This window comes from Bos indicus x Bos taurus, chromosome 8 (genome assembly GCF_003369695.1).
Source record: "Bos indicus x Bos taurus breed Angus x Brahman F1 hybrid chromosome 8, Bos_hybrid_MaternalHap_v2.0, whole genome shotgun sequence".
NCBI classification, from domain to species: Eukaryota; Metazoa; Chordata; class Mammalia; order Artiodactyla; family Bovidae; genus Bos; species Bos indicus x Bos taurus.
This window is the reverse complement of record NC_040083.1, coordinates 7,806,950-7,827,933: the sequence shown is the minus strand read 5'-3', so window position 1 is coordinate 7,827,933 and position 20,984 is coordinate 7,806,950. Positions and strand designations below refer to the sequence as shown.

The following is a 20,984-nucleotide window of genomic DNA, read 5'->3' as shown; positions in this document are numbered from 1 at the left end:
AATAGTTAATATTAAGAACAGTTCAGTTCAGTTGCTCAGTCGTGTCTGACTCTTTGCAACCCCACGAATCGCAGCACACCAGGCCTCCCTGTCCATCACCAACTCCCGGAGTCCACCCAAACCCATGTCTATTGAGTTGGTGATGCCATCCAGCCATCTCATCCTCAGTCGTCCCCTTCTCCTCCTGCCCCCAATCCCTCCCAGCATCAGAGTCTTTTCCAATGAGTCAACTCTTTGCATGAGGTGGCCAAAGTATTGGAGTTTCAGCTTCAGCATCAGTCCTTTCAGTGAACACACGGGACTGATTGCCTTCAGAATGGACTGGTTGGATCTCTTTGCAGTCCAAGGGACTCTCAGGAGTCTTCTCCAACACCACAGTTCAAAAGCATCAATTCTTCTGCACTCAGCTTTCTTCACAGTCCAACTCTCACATCCATACATGACCACTGGAAAAACCATAGCCTTGACTAGACGGACCTTTGCTGGCAAAGTAATGTCTCTGCTTTTGAATATGCTATCTAGGTTGGTCATAACTTTCCTTCCAAGGAGTAAGCATCTTTTAGTTTCATGGCTGCAATCACCATCTGCAGTGATTTTGGAGCCCAGAAAAATAAAGTCAGCCACTGTTTTCGCTGTTTCCCCATCTATTTCCCATGAAATGATGGGACCAGATGCCATGATCTTTGTTTTCTGAATGTTGAGCTTTAAGCCAACTTTTTCACTTTCCTCCTTCACTTTCATCAAGAGGCTTTTTAGTTCCTCTTCACTTTCTGCCCTAAGGATGGTATCATCTGCATATATGAGGTTATTGATATTTCTCCTGGCTACATTTTAACTTTTAAAGACATAATGCTGTTGCAAACTTAATAAACTATAGTATAGTGTAAACATAACATAAGTTTGCTTGTATAAACAAGCATTAGGAAAGCAAAAAAATGTGTGACTCACTTTAGAGAACTACTCACTTCATTGCAGTGGTCAGGAACCAAGCCTGCACTGTCTCCAAGGTATGCCTACATTTACAAAACAAGTAGAGGACTGGATTTGGGTTGTGGAGTGTAGTTTGCTGGTCTCTCAGTAAGTGTAGTTTGCTGATTCTCTCCAAGCTGATTTATTGATTCAGTGCAACTTCCTATCAAAATTCCAGTAGGTGTCTTTGCGGAAATTGTCAAAATTATCCTGAAATTTTTATGGAACTGCAAAGTTACTAGAATAGCCACAACAGCTTTTGGGGAAAAAAAAAATCTGAATGATTTACAAAACTTACTATCAGGCTGCAGTAATCAAGAAGATGTGGTATATTGGCATAAGGATAGATATAGTGATACATGGAACAGAATTGGATCAGATCAGTCGCTCAGTCGTGTCCGACTTTGCGACCCCATGAATTGCAGCACGCCAGGCCTCCCTGTCCATCACCAACTCCCAGAGTTCACTGAGACTCACGTCCATCGAGTCAGTGATGCCATCCAGCCATCTCATCCTCTGTCGTCCCCTTCTCCTTCTGCCCCCAATCCCTCCCAGAGGGATTTTCCAATCAGAGTCTTTTCCAATGAGTCAACTCTTTGCATGAGGTGGCCAAAGTATTGGAGTTTCAGCTTTAGCATCATTTCTTCCAAAGAAATCCCAGGGCTGATCTCCTTCAGAATGGACTGGTTGGATCTCTTTGCAGTCCAAGGGACTCTCAGGAGTCTTCTCCAACACCACAGTTCAAAAGCATCAATTCTTCGGCGCTCAGCCTTCTTCACAGTCCAACTCTCATATTCATACATGACCACAGGAAAAACCATAGCCTTGACTAGATGAACCTTTGTTGGCAAAGTAATGTCTCTGCTTTTGAATATGCTATCTAGGTTGGTCATAACTTTCCTTCCAAGGAGTAAGCGTCTTTTAGTTTCATGGCTGCAATCACCATCTGTAGTGATTTTGGAGCCCAGAAAAATAAAGTCTGACACTGTTTCCTCTGTTTCCCCATCTATTTCCCATGAAGTGGTGGGACCGGATGCTATGATCTTCGTTTTCTGAATGTTGAGCTTTAAGCCAACTTTTTCACTCTCCACTTTCACTTTCATCAAGAGGCTTTTGAGTTCCTCTTCACTTTCTGCCATAATGGTGGTATCATCTGCATATCTGAGGTTATTGATATTTCTCCCAGCAATCTTGATTCCAGTTTGTGTTTCTTCCAGTCCAGCGTTTCTCATGATGTATTCTGCATATAAGTTAAATAAGTAGGGTGACAATATACAGCCTTGATGTACTCCTTTTCCTATTTGGAACCAGTCTGTTGTTCCATGTCCAATTCTAACTGTTGCTTCCTGACCTGCATACAAATTTGTCAAGAGGCAGGTCAGGTGGTGTGGTATTCTCAGCTCTTTCAGAATTTTCCACAGTTTATTGTGATCCACACAGTCAAAGGCTTTGGCATAGTCAATAAAGCAGAAACAGATGCTTTTCTGGAACTCTCTTGCTTTTTTGATGATCCAGCGGATGTTGGCAATTTGATCTCTGGTTCCTCTGCCTTTTCTAAAACCAGCATGAACATCAGGAAGTTCACGGTTCACATATTGCTGAAGTCTGGCTTGGAGAATTTTGAGCATTACTTTACTAGCGTGTGAGATGAGTGCAATTGTGTGGTAGTTTGAGCATTCTTTGGCATTGCCTTTCTTTGGGATTGGAATGAAAACTGACCTTTTCCAGTCCTGTGGCCACTGCTGAGTTTTCCAAATTTGCTGGCATATTGAGTGCAGCACTTTCACAGCATCATCTTTCACGATTTGGAATAGCTCAACTGGAATTCCATCACCTCCACTAGCTTTGTTCGTAGTGATGCTTTCTAAGGCCCACTTGACTTCACATTCCAGGATGTCTGGCTCTAGGTCAGTGATCACACCATCGCGATTATCTGGGTCGTGAAGATCTTTTTTGTACAGTTCTTCTGTGTATTCTTGCCATTTCTTCTTAATATCTTCTGCTTCTGTTAGGTCCATACCATTTCTGTCCTTTCTCGAGCTCATCTTTGCATGAAATGTTCCTTTGGTATCTCTGATTTTCTTGAAGAGATCCCTAGTCTTTCCCATTCTGTTGTTTTCCTCTATTTCTTTGCATTGATCGCTGAGGAAGGCTTTCTTATCTCTTCTTGCTATTCTTTGGAACTCTGCATTCAGATGTTTATATCTTTCCTTTTCTCCTTTGCTTTTTGCTTCTCTTCTTTTCACAGCTATTTGTAAGGCCTCCCCAGACAGCCATTTTGCTTTTTTGCATTTCTTTTCTATGGGAATGGTCTTGATCCCTGTCTCTTGTACAGTGTCACGAACCTCATTCCATAGTTCATCAGGCACTCTATCAGATCTAGGCCCTTAAATCTATTTCTCACTTCCACTGTATAATCATAAGGGATTTGATTTAGGTCATACCTGAATGGTCTAGTGGTTTTCCTACTTTCTTCAATTTAAGTCTGAATTTGGCAATAAGGAGTTCATGGTCTGAGCCACAGTCAGCTCCTGGTCTTGTTTTTGCTGACTGTATACAGCTTCTCCATCTTTGGCTGCAAAGAATATAATCAATCTGATTTCGGTGTTGACCATCTGGTGATGTCCATGTATAGAGTCTTCTCTTGTGTTGTTGGAAGAGGGTGTTTGTTATGACCAGTGCATTTTCTTGGCAAAACTCTATTAGTCTTTGCCCTGCTTCATTCCGTATTCCAAGGCCAAATTTGCCTGTTACTCCAGGTGTTTCTTGACTTCCTACTTTTGCATTCCAGTTCCCTGTAATGAAAAGGACATCTTTTTTGGGTGTTAGTTCTAAAAGGTCTTGTAGGTCTTCATAGAACTGTTCAACTTCAGCTTCTTCAGCGTTACTGGTTGGGGCATAGACTTGGATTACTGTGATATTGAATGGTTTGCCTTGGAAACGAACAGAGATCATTCTGTTGTTTTTGAGATTGCATCCAAGTACTGCATTTCGGACTCTTTTGTTGACCATGATGGCCACTCCATTTCTTCTGAGGGATTCCTGCCCGCAGTAGTAGATATAATGGTCATCTGAGTTAAATTCACCCATTCCAGTCCATTTCAGTTCGCTGATTCCTAGAATGTTGACATTCACTCTTGCCATCTCTTGTTTGACCACTTCCAATTTGCCTTGATTCATGGACCTGACATTCCAGGTTCCTATGCAGTATTGCTCTTTACAGCATCGGACCTTGCTTCTATCACCAGTCACATCCACAGCTGGGTATTTTGCTTTGGCTCCATCCCTTCATTCTTTCTGGAGTTATTTCTCCACTGATCTCCAGTAGCATATTGGGCACCTACTGACCTGGGGAGTTTCTTTCAGTATCCTATCATTTATAGAAGGTTTAAAAAAGAACTCTTGCATCTGTGATCAGTTTTTGCCAAAGGTGCTTAGACAATGCTCTAGATAAAGGATAGTTTTTTCAACTAATGGCATTGGAACACTTGGATGTAAAAAAGATAGATCTAAACCTTTATTTCACAAAAAATAACTCAAAATATAGACCAAAACATAAGAGCTAAAGGTGTAAAACTTCTTTAAGAAAGTACAGGAGAAAATCTTTATGACCCCTGACTAGGCAAAGATTTCTTAGGTATAACACTAAAAGTGAAGGAAAGCAGATGGTGATTCCTAGTATTGGGTGTGGATGGAGAGGTATAGACTGTAAAAGTGTACTAGGAATTTTTGCGAAAGATGATTGATGGGTGGGTACAGCCATCAAGAGTCATGAAATCGTGTACTCTAAATGGATCTAGTTTATTTTTCATATAAAATAGTAAAATCTCAGTAAAGTTGACTTAAGAGAAAAGAATAACTTGAGGTAAAGGTTAAGTAGCTGATTATGGATAACTAAAAATGAGAATCTCGTGATCTGGAATATAGATACTCAAACAGCACCGAGAAAGAAGGAAGATGGAAAAAATGATAGAGAAGGTAGATGCGTGCACGGATAGTAAAAGAAGAAGGTTCAATGTTTAGTAAATGGAAATTCAAGAAGATAATAGAGAAGTTGTAGGAAAGGCAGTATTGAAATAGATGATAGTGGAGACTATCAGCTTCAAAATCAGAAAGTCACAAAGCCCTAGACTAAGGTATCCCGCAAACCCCACATGGGATAGTGAAAAGGAAATCTTAGACATACTGAGTTCTACTATTGAACAGTAAGGCAAAGAGATATCACAAAATTAACCAAAGAGAAAAGACAAATTACATATATGGTAAAACAAAATTAGAAGAGAAAACACAGTTTGAATAAATTAAGCATTTGTTCATGATAAAAGCTCTTAGCAGAGTTGAATGTGAAGGGAATTTATTTAATCTAATAAAGGGTAACTACAAAAGTAAAAACATACAAAAAGCAAATCTTTCATTATTCCCTGTAAGTTCAAGAGTGAGACAAAGATTTGCTCACCATCACTATGCCTAGCTGAGGAAGTCAAGAAGGGAAAATAAAAGGTATAAGGATTGAAATGAAAGAAACAAAATTGCTATTAGCTGATTATATGTTTCTGTACTTAGGAAACTGGAAATCTTGAAATTGTATGCATTTCTCTATACCAGACACATATTTGAAGACATAACCTAAAATGCATTAAAAAATAAGGTTCCTAGGAAAAGATATACAGGATGTTTATTGAGAGAATTTTATAACTTTATTGAGAAAAATTAAGAAAGATTTAAAAGTGGAAGGATACTATGCCCATAGACAAGGAAATTAGATATTATAAAGATGTCATTGTTTCTAAATCAGTCTATATAGTCAGTGTAAAACCCCAGTGGGATTTTACATGGAATTTGATAAAAAGTTACATTAAAGGGGCAAAGGATCAAGGGAAACCAAGATTCTCTTGAAGAACAAGAAGGAGGGAAGATGTTATAGGAGACTTGGCCTACTAAATGCCAGGCTTATTCTAAAAGCCAGAGACTCACTGCAGCTGGACCAGTGGGACAAAATACAGGCCCCAGCGTGTGTGGAAACTTAATAGAATATTTGACACAAGTGGTATTGCAGGTCAGTGAAGAACCATGGCATTCTCTAGAGCAGGAAACCAGTAAGTAATCCCTAAGAGTAAAAACACTCAAAATTGATAAAAATCTAAAGGATTTTTTACTCTGGGGAAGGAGAATTAGATTAGCAGAATATTTTCTTAGTATTAAGCTGTTATTGCTTTAAGAATGATGTTAACAGTCTTTCCTCATTTTTTCTCCATTTTTAAATAACAGAAATAAACAAGGGATTTAATGGAGATAGTGGCATTATTCTGTTGTGGTTAAGTATTATCTGGAGTTGCAGTCTTCTTGTTCCTATACTTTAAGAGTACCATTAACAAAGTGAATGGTACCCAGACAAGAATGAATGAGAATAATTAATATGTTTAATTTGGATAATAGAAAACTAAGGGAGAATCAGCTATCTTTCATATATTCCATAGGCTGCTGTGTGAAATAGGGAACTTGTACTGAAATCATGGTTAAAAAATAAAATACAGGAAGTTACTGAGCAATAAATTTTCCTCAATATGAGGAAGAACTTTCCAGGAACTAGGGATACTTCTTTTTTTTGAAAAATAATTGACTCTTTTATAAAGTATCTTTTAAATTAATAATGTGCATAAGTTTGAACAGAGAAAACATTTAATTAAAAATGATACTGCATCTTCTAAAAGGTTTTTTCAGATACATTTATAGTATATCAAGGGGCTTCCTCACTGGCTCAGCGGTAAAGAATCCACCTGCAATGCAGGAGACATAGAAGACTCAAGTTCAATCCCAGGGTTGGAAAGATCCCCTGGAGTAGGAAGTACCCACTCTTGACAGGTTCCTCTCTTCCATGGACAGAGGAGCTTGGCGGGCAGCAGTTCATAGGGTTGCAGAGAGTCAGACACAACTGAGCAGGACCACGAGCATAGTATATTAAACATGCTTTGGCTCATCAACAACCCATGGCCAGTATGGTAGGCCAACTCTGATTTACAGGAAGATATCAAAACTTTCGTGCACAAAAGCTTTTTACAGTCTTTAAGTGGTTTTCATTTTTCATGTTAGAAATAAGTTGTCATTTGATAGTTTTATATTGTGTGCTTTTGATCCTTAGCTTGCTGAGTTTGAAATTATTTCACTGACTCATAAGTATAATCTCTCTTAGTATTAAGCTATTATTGCTTGAAGAACGATGTTAACAGTCTTTTCTCATTTCTTCTACTTTGTTAAACAGCAGAAGTGAGCAAGGGATTTGATGTAGATAGTAGCACTGTTCTGTTCTGGTTAAGCATTATCTGGAGTTGTTGCTATAGTTGCTGCAGTTCCTGTTGCTATACTTTAAGGGTACCATTGGTACCCAGACAAGAATGAATGAGATGATGTTCATGAATATAATTAATATATTTCATTTGGATAGTAGAAAACTAAAGGAGAATCAGCTATCTTTCATGTATTCCATTGGCTGCCTTGTGAAATAGGGAACTTGTACTGCAATCACGATTAAAAAAAAAAATAGAAGAAATTACAGATCAATAAATGTTGCCCAATACGAGGAAGAACTTTTTAGGAGCTAGTGATACTTAGCACTGTAAGAAGCTGGCTCTGAAGAATGGAGCTCGTGTTTTCTGAAAGTGTTTAAGGAAGTAGGTGTCCTCCTGTTAAACTCCTGTGAGATGGTGTCTTCATTGTATGAAAATGAATCTCTAAGCTCCTTTAATAGAAGTTTTTAGATTATTTTGTGAGATTGAGGTACCTGCTTAGCTTTGAAGTATTTGTGTCTTTCAGATCAGCGAATGGAGGCTAAGCTATGTCAATAAGGAGTTTTCTGTGTGCCCCTCTTACCCGCCAGCTGTCATAGTGCCCAAAGCCATCGACGACGATGCACTGCGGAAGGTAGCCACATTTCGCCATGGAGGCCGCTTCCCAGTCCTCAGCTATTATCATAAAAAGAACGGAATGGTAAGTGAGCAGTAAATACCGCTCCGTGGTCAACTGGAAGATTTGGTTTGAGGTTCTTAGAACTGTTCACCTTTTCTGTGTACCTGTTCATTGAAGCGATTAGTCTCTCCTGCCAGGAATTTTACTTCTGTCTAAACTTTCGGGAATCAGGACTAGAATGTTTTCTGTGATCAGGATGTGACTTTGAATTCTTTCCATAATGCTGCTTAGCCTTAGAAAAGCCCAGGCTGGTTTATCTTCAGGACTCAGGACAAAGGGAACTAATGTTATCTGATACTGAAAATGACACTCTTTGGTAGAAAATAAAGTTCTCTGACTGGAACAATGGTATGACAGGTTTCTTCCACACCCCCGGCCATGCCTTGCGGCCAGTGGGGTCTCCATTCTCCCAACCAGGAGTTGAGTCTGCACCCTGTGCCGTGGATGCCCAGAGTCCCGGCCACTGGACCACCAGGAGAGGCCCTGTGGTACTTTAATTATTCTCACCAGATTCCCCGTGTAAGGCAAATTGAGCAGACGTTTTTATTTTCAAAAGGGAGACGAGTGACACACATCATTAGTCACAACTTAATACAGGAGTCAAGCATTGAATAGGCGGGTGCTCATTGTGCATTCATTTCCTAAATATTTTCTAAATTTATTTTTCTCCTCATGTTTTCTCTCAGTCAGTAAACTCTGCTTCTCATTTTGCATCCAGTAGTAAATAAGTGAATAAGTTATAGCTATTTTCCTTTTTCCCCTGAATTGTAGCTATTTAGGATAAAGAGATTTTTTTAAATTAGGTCACCTATCTTGCTTGCTGAGCAGTATTTCTCTTCACTAGGGTTCACCATAAAGGATTTTAACAACTCAAAATATGTTATTGTTCAGTTACATGGTAAATGCAGTCAGTCAGAGAGTTTGCCATTCTGGATGACCTTCCTTGATTATGTTAAATTTCAAAGTAGTTAAGATAACAGTATATATTATGGGATGAGATTAAAATAATTCCAGACCATTCACCAGGGAAGAGATCAGTATAATAGATGTTGCTTTCTTGAGAAAAGTATCAAATAAGTGAGATCTTATGGAAAAACCCAAAGGAACTTTCTGACCAACCCATATATAGTTTTTAGTCTTTGGAGATGAGTGGTTAAGTCCTGGAATATTGAAAGAGAGCCACTGGAGAATAAAGAATAGATAAGTAGCTTTCAAGACATTGAAATTGATTCCCAAAGCAGGAATAATAGTGTATAACCTTTTTAATTTTACCACTGGTTCCTTTTCTCTTTATAATTCTTGATAAAATCTGCCAACTCTAAGTTTACGTAGCTGAAGCAAAAGTTTCCTGGTGTCTAGGCCATTATTATTGTCTTAATTACAGGCCTGGATCTACTGGATGATTAATTCACTGACTAAACGAACTATAATATTTGATCTTTAAGAGGAACTATAGTATGTGAAAGTATTTTGAGACAGTGGAAAGAAAAATCATGTAAGAATGCCAAGTCTTATTTTTGTTTTACTATTTTTAAACTGTTGTTAATACATAGAAATATTTCTTTGTTTCAGGCTCAAATTCATCTCTGAAATGACACACAATTGTTTTTCGAGACATTCTTAATCTAGCTTAATTCATTTCTGTTTTCAGAAACTTTAAAGCAGCTACTACTAAATTTTAGACTCCGTTGTCCTTGTAGGTTATTATGCGAAGTGGTCAGCCACTCACCGGCACAAATGGGAGACGGTGCAAAGAAGATGAGAAACTGATAAATGCCACCCTCAGGGCAGGAAAGCGTGGCTACATCATTGACACTCGACCTCTAAACATAGCTCAGCAGGCCAGAGCCAAGGGAGGCGGCTTTGAGCAAGAAGCTCATTATCCCCAGTGGAGGCGCATTCACAAGTCCATTGACAGGTAAAAGATTCAGGAGACAGTAATGGACTCTTATTTGAAGCTAATTAGAGTGGGTGACCTCTTAGCTGTTGGAGATCACAAGTTTTTAAAAGAACCTTCATATTAGCTTGAGTCAAAAATTGGCCAGGTATCTTGCCCTTGTGTTCTGCAAGATAAGCAGAAAACTCATGGTAGATGCTCACAAATGAATTTTAATCAAATAGCATTTTTTTCTCTCTTAGCCCTGAAATTTCATCACCATGAGATCTCCTCTGCTTTAGATCAGCAGTCACCAAAGTTACTGAAAAGAGATGCTACAGGCCAACTGCATTTTCCTAAGTCAAAAACACTTAGTTAATTTCCCACATACCCACTTAACTTCCACATCTTGTTTCCTCCACCTGTATCATCTCATTTATGCTTGCAGTTAATGGTTTATAATTGCTTCTGGGACGGTGAAGGGGTGGAAGTTGGAACTAAGGAAATAATGTGATCTGAGCTGGCCTTGGGTTCTCTGCTGACAGTATCGGTGTCCAGAGTGAGCCCATGGGAGTAGGGTGCAGACGTCAGGGGTGCTGTCTCTGACCGCTCACAAAATGCAGGGCTCTGACCCTCTCCCCAGTCAGATAATTTTAAATATTAGTTTTATAATCCTAAACTCTGTAAATTATTACAAAGCTAGGTAAATATTTTTAGAGTATTTTGAGCTGCTCTTGCTCTTGGATATATTGGAGGCTGAGTTTTTTATTTGGTTTCTTCCTTCATTGTTCTGTCTTCTCTTATCGTTTTTTCTTCTTATGTACTTTTTCTTATTTCTTAAAGGTATCACATTCTTCAGGAGAGCTTAATCAAACTCGTGGAATCTTGTAATGACCAAACACAAAACATGGACCGATGGCTCAGTAAATTGGAGGCCTCCAACTGGCTGACTCACATCAAAGAGATTCTGACAACTGCCTGCCTGGCTGCGCAGTGTCTTGACAGGTGAGTGAGTATCAGGGTTCTGGCGTGGGGAGCTCCTGCCAACTGGACTTGCTCCTGTCCAGACCTGTGCTTGTGTATCGGGTTACCATCTGTGTCTGTTCTGTAACTTACGTTCATTGTTGTTTAGTTGCTAAAGTCATGTCCAATCCTTTGCAACCCCATGGACTGTAGCCCGCCAGAGTCCTCTGTTCGTGGGATTTCCCAGGCAAGAATACTGGGGTGGGTTGCCATTTCCTTCTCCAGGGGATCTTCCCGACCCAAGGGTCAAACCTGCATCTCCTGCCTTGGCAGGCAGACTCTTTACCACTGAACCACCAGGGAAGCCCATCTTATGTTCACATTATTTTATAAGATGGTCAGTGCCATTCAGTATCTGTGAAGTGTATGTGAGAAGTCTGGCATTTAATTGTTGATGTACATACACAGTGCAATCGTGCGGTAGTTTGAGCATTCTTTGGCATTGCCTTTCTTTGAGATTGGAATGAAAACTGAGCTTTTCCAGTCCTGTGGCCACTTCTGAGTTTTCCAAATTTGCTGGCATTTTGAGTGCAGCACTTTCACAGCATCATCTTTCAGGATTTGAAATAGCTCAACTGGAATTCAAGTAATGCTCAAAATTCTCCAAGCCAGGCTTCAGCAATATGTGAGCCATGAACTTCCTGATGTTCATGCTGGTTTTAGAAAAGGCAGAGGAACCAGAGATCAAATTGCCAACATCCGATGGATCATCAAAAAAGCAAGAGAGCTCCAGAAAAACATCTATTTCTGCTTTATTGACTATGCCAAAGCCTTTGACTGTGTGGATCACAATAAACTGTGGAAAATTCTGAAAGAGATGGGAATACCAGACCACCTGACCTGCCTCTTGAGAAATTTGTATGCGGGTCAGGAAGCAACAGTTAGAATTGGACATGGAACAACAGACTGGTTCCAAATAGGAAAAGGAGTACCTCAAGGCTGTATATTGTCACCCTGCTTATTTAACTTATATGCAGAGTACATCATGAGAAACACTGGGCTGGAGGAAGCACAAGATGGAATCAAGATTGCATATCAATAAACCTCAGATATGCAGATGACATGACACCACCCTTAAGGCAGAAAGTGAAGAGGAACTCAAAAGCCTCTTGATGAAAGTGAAAGTGGAGAGTGAAAAAGTTGGCTTAAAGCTCAACATTCAGAAAACTAAGATCATGGCATCTGATCCCATCACTTCATGGCAAATAGATGGGGAAACAGTGGAAACAGTGTCAGACTTTATTTTTTGGGGCTTCAGAGTCACTGCAGATGGTGACTGCAGCCATGAAATTAAAAGATGCTTACTCCTTGGAAGGAAAGTTATGACCAACCTAGATAGCATATTGAAAAGCAGAGACATTACTTTGCCAACAAAGGTCCGCCTAGTCAAGGCTGTGGTTTTTCCACTGGTCATGTATGGATGTGAGAGTTGGACTGTGAAGAAAGCTGAGTGCAGAAGAATTGATGCTTTTGAGTTGTGGTGTTGGAGAAGAGTCTTGAGAGTCCCTTGGACTGCAAGGAGATCCAACCAGTCCATTCTGAAGGAGATCAGCCCTGGGATTTCTTTGGAAGGAATGATGCTAAAGCTGAAAGTCCAGTACTTTGGCCACCTCATGCAAAGAGTTGACTCATTGGAAAAGACTCTGATGCTGGGAGGGATTGGGGGCAGGAGGAGAAGGGAACGACAGAGGATGAGATGGCTGGATGGCATCACTGACTCAATGGACCCAAGTCTGAGTGAACGCCGGGAGTTGGTGATGGACAGGGAGGCCTGGCGTGCTGCGATTCATGGGGTCGCAAAGAGTTGGACACGACTGAGTGACTGAACTGAACTGTACATACACATGTCATCCATGACAGATTTTTTAAGTACTCAAGGACCTATTTTTTTCTATACAAATCCTTAAGTTGTGAATCTAACAATTTCTATTTTCTTAAACTGAAAAATAATGAAAAGAAGTTTCAGAGAGTTTTTGCCCATTGAAGTTTGGGACTTACCATACTTTCATATTTTCCCCAAGGGAAGCTCTCTTCATGTACCTTATATAGATCTGAACCTACCAGACAGAGCAGAATGCAAAAGGCTTTCAACTGTTACTCTCAAGAAATGTTTATTATTAGCAGTCAGTTGACAGTGTTGGGAGTGTCCCATTTGTTCTCTGGATTTCCCTCACAGGGAAGGAGCATCCATACTGATCCATGGAACAGAAGGAACTGATTCCACACTCCAGGTTACCTCCCTGGCCCAGATCATCTTGGAACCAAGAAGCAGGACCATCCGTGGCTTTGAGGCCTTAATAGAAAGAGAGTGGCTGCAGGTGAGAAAAGCTGTTTTGTCCACAGAGGAACTACTCATAATTGATGTTTGATCCTGGTTTGTGGGAATGGATATATGAAATTTTGATTGATTCAGATGTTTACTTTTCTGGGGGACAGTTCATCTATCTTCCTCTTAGTAAATGTCTGTGATCTTTACTGCCTCTCCTTTTTGTCTCCCTCGTTGCTCGTATTGTTCATTTGGCACTTTATTCCCCTAACGAACGCTTGTTAGCTGTCTGTTGTTACCTACAGGGAAACACAAAGAGTGTAAAGCACCGTCTTGTGTCACAGAACCTAGTCTTGTTAGAGGTAAAAGACACAAACAAGCGTGTGAGGAGGAGTGGGGACTTGTAAGTAGGGAGCGCGTACTTCAGCGCTTTCTGTCTTCTCACCTGGCTCCATCCTGACTTCTTCCCCAGCCAGGGTGAAGTCCTTCTCATCCTGTAAGATCCAGCTCAGTGTCGCTTTCATGAAGCCTTCGGGACCTGAACTTCCTCCACAGATAAAACTGATCCATTGTTGTCACACTGTTTCCCGAGCTAGACCCAAATATAGTGACATCTTTGAGTTCAGAGAACCTTGCCAAGTTCAGCTTTTACTCCTTGGACACAGCACAGTGCTGGCCTATGAAATGCTGAAGGGCAGCTAAAATAAAGGTCTCGTAAAATAGATGGAAATCCTCCAAGCTAGAGATTAATTCAAATGTTTGTGCACTGTGTCACTTAGTATATAATTGTGATTGAAAGCAAATGTTTAGACATAACTTGAAAGTAGAATTATCTCTCTCTTCTCGCCCTTCCAGCTACAGTTCATATTTATTATGTGTTAACGCTGTTATGTTTACCATATCTACCCACCCTGACAGCGGTCCTTTAAGTCAGACCATCCTAAGTATTTGGTGATCTTACACAGCTACATTCCTTGAGAGCATAGCAGACAAATGCATATGATTTGTGTATGTGCTCATCCGTGTCCAATTCTTTGTGATGCCATGGACTGTAGCCCACTTGCCAGGCTTCTCTGTCTACGGGATTTCCCAGGAAGGAATACTGGAGTGGGCTGCCATTAAAGAGCCAAAGATAAAACAAGTCTGTGAAATACCTAGAAGGATGTTATTGCGGGGATAACATCAATACTCAGGTTCTGGGTAGGCCAGAGAGCCAAATGATTTGACAGTTTCCTTTGGTCAGTAGATGGCAGACTCTTCAGTTCTTTTGTTGAGGAGAGGGAAACTAAGGAGAGCTTTGTCTCTAATATAAAAGTATTCCTACAGATGTCTTCATGACAGGAACTTGTTTTCATATGTTCAGTTCAGTTCAGTCGCTTAGTCGTGTCTGACTGTTTGTGACCCCATGGACTGCAGCACTCCAGGCCTCCCTATCCATCGCCAACTGCCAGAGTTTACTCAGACTCATGTCCATTGAGTCCGTGATGCCATCCAACCATCTCATCCTCTGTTTACCCCTTCTCCTGCCTTCAGTCTTTCCCAGCATCAGGGTCTTTTCAAATGAGTCAGTTCCTCACATCAGGTGGCCAAATTACTGGAGTTTCAGCTTCAGCATCAGTCTTTCCAATGAATATTCAGGACTGATTTCCTTTAAGATGGACTGGTTCGATCTCCTTGCAGTCCAAGGGACTCTCAAGAGTCTTCTCCAACACCACAGTTCAAAAGCATCAATTCTTCGACGTACATGACTACTGAGAAAACCGTAGCTTTGACTAGATGGACCTTTGCTGGCCGAGTAATGTCTCTGCTTTTTGTCATGCTGTCTAGGTTGGTCATAACTTTTCTTCCAAGGAGCAAGCATCTTTTAATTTCATGGCTGCAGTCACCATCTGCAGTAATTTTGGAGCCCCCCAAAATAAAGTCTGTCATGGTTTCCACTGTTTCCCCATCTATTTGCCATGAAGTGATGGGACCAGATGCCATGATCTTAGCTTTCTGAAGACTTATTAATATCAGGAGTGACCTAATGAAATCTGTCTATGAGAACCCCGTATTTATCTCCATATAGTGGTGAGGTTTATGGAGCTTACTCCAGGCTACAGCACTCTGGCTGGATAGAAGGGGAGAGCTGACCTTTGTTTTATACCTGCAGAACTTAACGTTCTTTGACTTTGCTCCAGATTTCACCAACCTAGTAAGATTTATATTATGTTTATTATTACTGATGTCTATTATTCTATTTGATATTCCAAGAACAACCACAGATCTTATGGCTAACTATGTAGCCTTGTTAAGTTCTGGGATGGCCACAGAGTTAGAGTTTTTCCAAACTTTTTGGTCAGCCCGATATTTGGAAATCTTGTCTTTTCCCTTAGTTGAAGATTGTCTTAAACTAAGAAATCGTTAAAGATCAGTCACCCAAATTATATGATGTTCTATGCAATCATTTTGTTGCAACTGTGTGAAATTGTTACTAACATGCCGAAATGTGGTCTCACTAGGATATGACTGCCACGTGTCCACCTTCTCTCTTAGGCTGGTCACCCGTTCCAGCAGCGCTGCGCACAGTCAGCCTACTGCAACAGCAAGCAGAAGTGGGAGTCACCCGTGTTTCTTCTCTTCTTGGACTGTGTGTGGCAGATACTCCGTCAGTTCCCTTGCTCTTTTGAATTTAATGAGAATTTCCTCATCATGCTCTTTGAGCATGCTTACGCCTCACAGTTTGGAACCTTCCTGGGCAACAATGAAAGTGAAAGGTGGGTCCACTGCTTACGTGGGGCCATTTGCAGTTGTTTTGGTTATTTCCTAAAAGAGACGAGGATTTGCTTCTATGTTCACGTTATCAACATTTAAGAGATGGTGGTGGTTACTGTTGGTATAACTGGGAGTCCTTCTGTATGAGTCCAGGTGCTGCATGTTTACTCTGAGCCTGTCACATGCTAGATGAGAGCATAGCCTAGATTTTGTTCTATTAGATTAAAATGAGTCCATACACTGATTAAAAAGCTTTGAGTAAATTAAGGAACCATTAAAATGTTACTTTCCTTTTATAAGAACATAGTATGTGACACCTGTAAGAAGCTTAAATATATAATCTAATTCTACTTTCCATGCAGTTTCATAGAGTAAAAAGGTGATATCCAGAGAAGTTAATGATTGTCCGGGGACACCCAGCCATTTGGTCACCAGAAGTATGGCTATGGTACAGGTCTTCCTGCTCCTGTGCTCGATTGTGTCTCTCATACCAAGAAACTGTCCTCAGGCCCAGAGTGCAAGTCTCGCTTCACAACCCAGACGCCATCAGGTGTATAGGTTTAGTTAGAAGATTCATATCAGAATGATCATTAAAAGATGCTTAACTGGTCGTCTTCTCATTTGGGTACAATCTAAGGGCTTCCTATGGGTGAGAGATAGGATTTGTCTCTTGACTGGTAGCTGGCATCGGGTAGTTGAATAAAAATGTAAACAATTAACAGTCTTCACAACAGAATGGAATCACTGAATCTTTACCAATTTAAAATTCAAGCAATACATTTTTCTTTTTTTTTTTTTTTACTTTAAAGCTGAATTGGCAAATATTTCAACATTAGATTTTCTTATAGATTCTTGTGGGGGAAAACTTAGAACTATTTGCTCTAGAAAATTCTGTCACCATACTTTTCTCATTGTGTTTTGGCTATACACAATAGCCAATAATTCACATGATCAGTTTGATTAATTGGTGTGTTTATATTTTATACTGCTCTGTATCCCAAGGGTATTTGCTCTGAGTGTTTTCTTTGATGATAGAATGGAGTTGAGATAGGATTAACTTGTTCCAGTTGAAATGTCTTACTGTGCTGCTTGTCGCACCACAGGCCAATAAATTAAGACAAGTTGTCAGGGCAAAGACTAGCAACTTTATTAGGAAAGCCAGCAGAGCAGGAAGATGGTGTATTAGTGTCCCAAAGAAGTGTCTTGCCTGGGTTGGGATGCTAGTGCTAAGTCACTTCAGTCGTGTCCGACTCTGTGTGACCCCATAGACGGCAGCCCACCAGGCTCCCCCTGTCCCTGGGATTCTCCAGGCAAGAACACTGGAGTGGGTTGCCATTTCCTTCTCCAGTGCATGAAAGTGAAAAGTGAAAGTGAAGTTGCTCAGTTGTGTCCAACTCTTAGTGACTCCATGAACTGTAGCCCACTAGGCTCCTCTGTCCATGGGATTTTCCAGGCAAGAGAACTGGAGTGGGGTGCCATTGCCATTGCCTTCTCCATTGGATGGCCAGGTACTTTTTTTATAAAACAAAGAAGGGGAGGAGCTAAGGAGGTAAAGTTAAAAAAAGGAACTTGTTTGAAATGTTTCCTGGTTCCAGCCAGATTTGGGAGGGGATGTGTTCACTTCTTTTCTGCAGCCATTCATTGGTGGGCCTGGTAAGGATGTTTCCTGTGAGCAAAACAAATATATTTTAGCTTAGCATTCAAACATGGAGGCAGAGTTCCCAGAGATGGACCATTATGTATACCTCAAGCTATAAGCAACATCCTTTTAGTGATTAACTTGTAGCAAAAGGAATAGAATGCAAAAATTAAAGTAAAAGAAACAGATCCAATATGGAGTCAGATTTATTTACTTGTTATAGGTCTGTTGAGATTTTCTGTTTCTTCAATTTAGGTAATTGTTGACAGTGAAAAATGCTGACAGATATTTCAATTTGACAGCATTTTGTTCTGCCTTCCAATGTACAGAGAAAAGAAATGGTCCTATTAGAAGCAGCATTTAATAGTGGTTGCCGTAAATTAATTGGTTTAATGGCAGTTTTCTTTCTTGATCAGATGTAAGTTGAAGCTGCAGCAGAAAACGATGTCCCTGTGGTCCTGGGTCAACCGGCCCAGTGAACTGAGTAAGTTCACCAACCCTCTCTTTGAAGCCAACAACCTTGTCATCTGGCCATCTGTTGCTCCACAGAGTCTTCAGCTGTGGGAGGGTAAGTCATGCATCCTTTGCAAACCCATTATTGATAGTCCAGGATGTTGTCTTGACTGCCTGTGGGTACAAGAGTACGTGTATACTGCTGTTTATATCAGATATTATCTCAAGATAAGAAGGTACATTACTTCTTTTTATTGTGATAAAAACACAAAATTCACCAACGTGATACTTAATTGTACACAGAGATGGTCAAGTATATCACGTTGTTGTGAAACAGTCTCCAGAGCTTTGCTTCGTGTAACTTGACGACTCTGCACCCATTGAACAGCAGCTTCTCAGAGCTCCTGTCCAGCCCCAGGCAGCCACCGCTCTGCTTACTCCTGCTGCCTCACCTAAGTGGAACCATACAGCATTTGTCCTTTTGTGACTGCGTCGTTTCACTGAACGCAATTATTGTGCTCAAGGCTTTCCATGTAGTAGCGTGTGACGGGATTTCCTTTTTAAGGCTGAGTGATTTTTCATTTGTGTATACATTTTGCTTATTCATTCATAGGTAGGACCCTGCTTTTGATGCTGGAACTGCTGGATCATACAGTAATTCTATGGTCAGTGTTTTGAAGAACAACCATACTGTTTTCCGTAACCCTTGTACCATTTTACAACCCCATCAGCAGTGGACAAGGGTTACAGTTTCTTCACATCTTCCTCAATACTTATTTCCTGTTTTTCCCCCATCTTTGACAGGTCATCCTAATGGGGGTGAGGGAAAGTACATTACTTTTTGTGTAAGAAAGTGATAGGTAGTTGGGACAGGAATAAATTGTAAGCTCTTAGGAGATGGTTTCTGTTCCCTTTATCAGCTAGTCTTTAGGACAGATTGTTCTGTTAAATGCTGTTGAAGGGTTAATGAGCTAGTCCATTTTAGTAAGATTCCATAAAATGTACGTAATGTCATCCATCAAGGCAGTAATGCAGATGTCTTGTTTAAGTGGAATAATCCAGACTTGATTTTCATATCTGAAGAAGAGTTTTTACCTGCATTGCTTTCAGATTCCGAAGCTTATCTCCTGAAGTAGAGAATGCAGTCAGTTCAGTCGCTCAGTAGTGTCTGACTCATTGCAACCCCATGGACTGCAGCACGCCAGGCTTCCCTGTCCATCACCAGCTCCTGGCGCTTGCTCAAACTCATGTCCATCGAGTCGGTGATGCCACCCAACCATCTCATCCAACTCTGTTGCCCCTTCTCCTCCTGCCTTCAATCTTTCCCAGCATCAGGGTCTTTTCCAATGAGTCAGTTCTTCGCATACCTTAAATACTAAAGCTTGTTTTTTAAAAAATTACCAAAAACCTATCTAAAATATATTATCTATTCATTACACAAAGGGTATAACATACCATTTAATTTCTTTTTAATCAATTTGAAGGTGGTAAGTACATTTGTAGTCATCTTTATGTAAAACAACAAGGGCACACACACAGGAATGGCAGCTGTTTGGTAAACTCAAGTACCTTCCACATCTGTTATTTTACTGTGGTCTCCTGTGTGAGACTCTCAAGGGCAAGTCTATGTGTGAGGGGGTCTCAGGTTGCTTTCCTTTCTGGGTTTGACACGGAGCCTATTTCTGTCACTCCTCTGGCTGTCAGCTCTCATGGCTTGTTCTGCATGGGATAGCTGTCATTAGCTGCCTCCTCCCGCTCAGCTTAGGCTTCTAATCTTATCGGTCGAGGGGTCCCATGTTCAGCACTGTGGGAAAGTGGCCTCACCCTTAGAGTCTCCTGGGGCTCTGAGCCTCAGCGCAGTGTTTCTCCTTACTTGTGCAGTCAGGCACAGGCGCAGAAGTGACCGCTTAAATGAGAGATAACAGCTGTACTTCTTGTTCAGGAATTCTGAGACCGTTTACCTAATAGCCACTGTCATGTTTAATAACAGAAGTGAGAAACTAGTTATTTGGGAGGAAAGGCAAACTGGAGAGCCAGATGGCTCCTGAAGGACAATTTAACTGGTTTTTACAAATCACTGAAAGTTCAGGGATTAAGTGATAAAAGAAGATTTTTTTATATGGATGTGCTCCTGCTGCTCCATTAAGGACAAGGTTTCCCTGTATGTTTAGTGCCTCCTCAGCTTAGAACTGGATGAAATTCTAAGTTGGATAAAAATATTCTCATGGTAAGTATATAGATTGTAGAAAAACCCCACTGAGGCCTTAAAATGTCTCTCTGCTGTTTATATCTGCACCGAAGTTAACCATTAAAAGTAAGTAATTCCTGTATCGAAGAGCAGGATTTTAAAAATACATGCAATAGAAAAATCAACAAGGTCGGTCTTTAGTCTGTGTTTCTATCTTCCTTCTCTGATAAGAATGTAAGTAGTATTCGGATGCATACAGAAGGAGTCTCTAGGGTGCATGGCAGTTTGGTTTATGGAAAGTGTTCTAATAACTCATAAAATCTTTGTGAACTTACCAGCTACTGGTAAGTTGCTATTGGTACATGCATGCTGCATTCTGGAAGCATTTGTACCTCCTGACTTGAATATTGTTAAGCCATCACTTTGAGCTGATATCAATAACATATATGTATGTACAGGAGAAAATGTCTTTTTATCCATAATAAAAGGATAATTAATGTTATCTGGGGAAAAAAGCAGTTGCCTACAGAATTGGAAGACGGTCTGTTAGAAACAGAGAGGGGGAGAGAGTGCTGAAGTTCCGCCTTTTTAAACAATTTGTGTGGTTCTGCTTTTGCTCTAACTGCCACTTTCCCACTGAAAGTGATTTCACACCTATAGGAGGTCTTACAGGTTCAGATAAAGTTCTGTAATTGTTTAAAAAAAGAATATTTGTATTGTGGAAGTGTGAAGTTTATGGCATTGTAAATGATTAGTTTGTATTCCTGAATATAACCAGAACTGCATTTTGTTCTGTTTCATAATGTTACAGGGGTTTTTGAATAACAAGCATGTACATGGTGACTTCTTGTGC

The 20,984-nt window shown here is 40.5% G+C and overlaps 1 protein-coding gene and 1 long non-coding RNA gene across 5 annotated transcripts in view; one reads left to right on the top strand and one right to left on the bottom strand.

Moving 5' to 3' along the window:
- The window catches only part of MTMR9 (myotubularin related protein 9), a 73,037-nt gene that overhangs the window by 47,002 nt on the left and 5,051 nt on the right, over window positions 1-20,984 (top strand). Inside the window, exons 4-9 of one of the 2 annotated variants that reach the window (XM_027548998.1) lie at window positions 7,780-7,953; window positions 9,633-9,850; window positions 10,652-10,813; window positions 13,008-13,149; window positions 15,633-15,853; window positions 17,907-18,058. In XM_027548998.1, coding sequence (XP_027404799.1) covers window positions 7,780-7,953; window positions 9,633-9,850; window positions 10,652-10,813; window positions 13,008-13,149; window positions 15,633-15,853; window positions 17,907-18,058 — 1,069 coding nt within the window. Of the gene's footprint in view, window positions 1-7,779; window positions 7,954-9,632; window positions 9,851-10,651; window positions 10,814-13,007; window positions 13,150-15,632; window positions 15,854-17,906; window positions 19,160-20,984 lie in introns of those variants that run through there. The other variant, XM_027548997.1, reaches the window with a different exon arrangement.
- LOC113896891 overlaps window positions 17,343-20,984 on the bottom strand; it is a 28,619-nt gene continuing 24,977 nt past the window's right edge. For 2 of the 3 annotated variants that reach the window (XR_003512169.1, XR_003512167.1), the window contains one exon: window positions 17,343-17,517. This is a non-coding gene — a long non-coding RNA (uncharacterized LOC113896891). Of the gene's footprint in view, window positions 17,518-18,009; window positions 18,118-20,984 lie in introns of all 3 variants that reach the window. The other variant, XR_003512168.1, reaches the window with a different exon arrangement.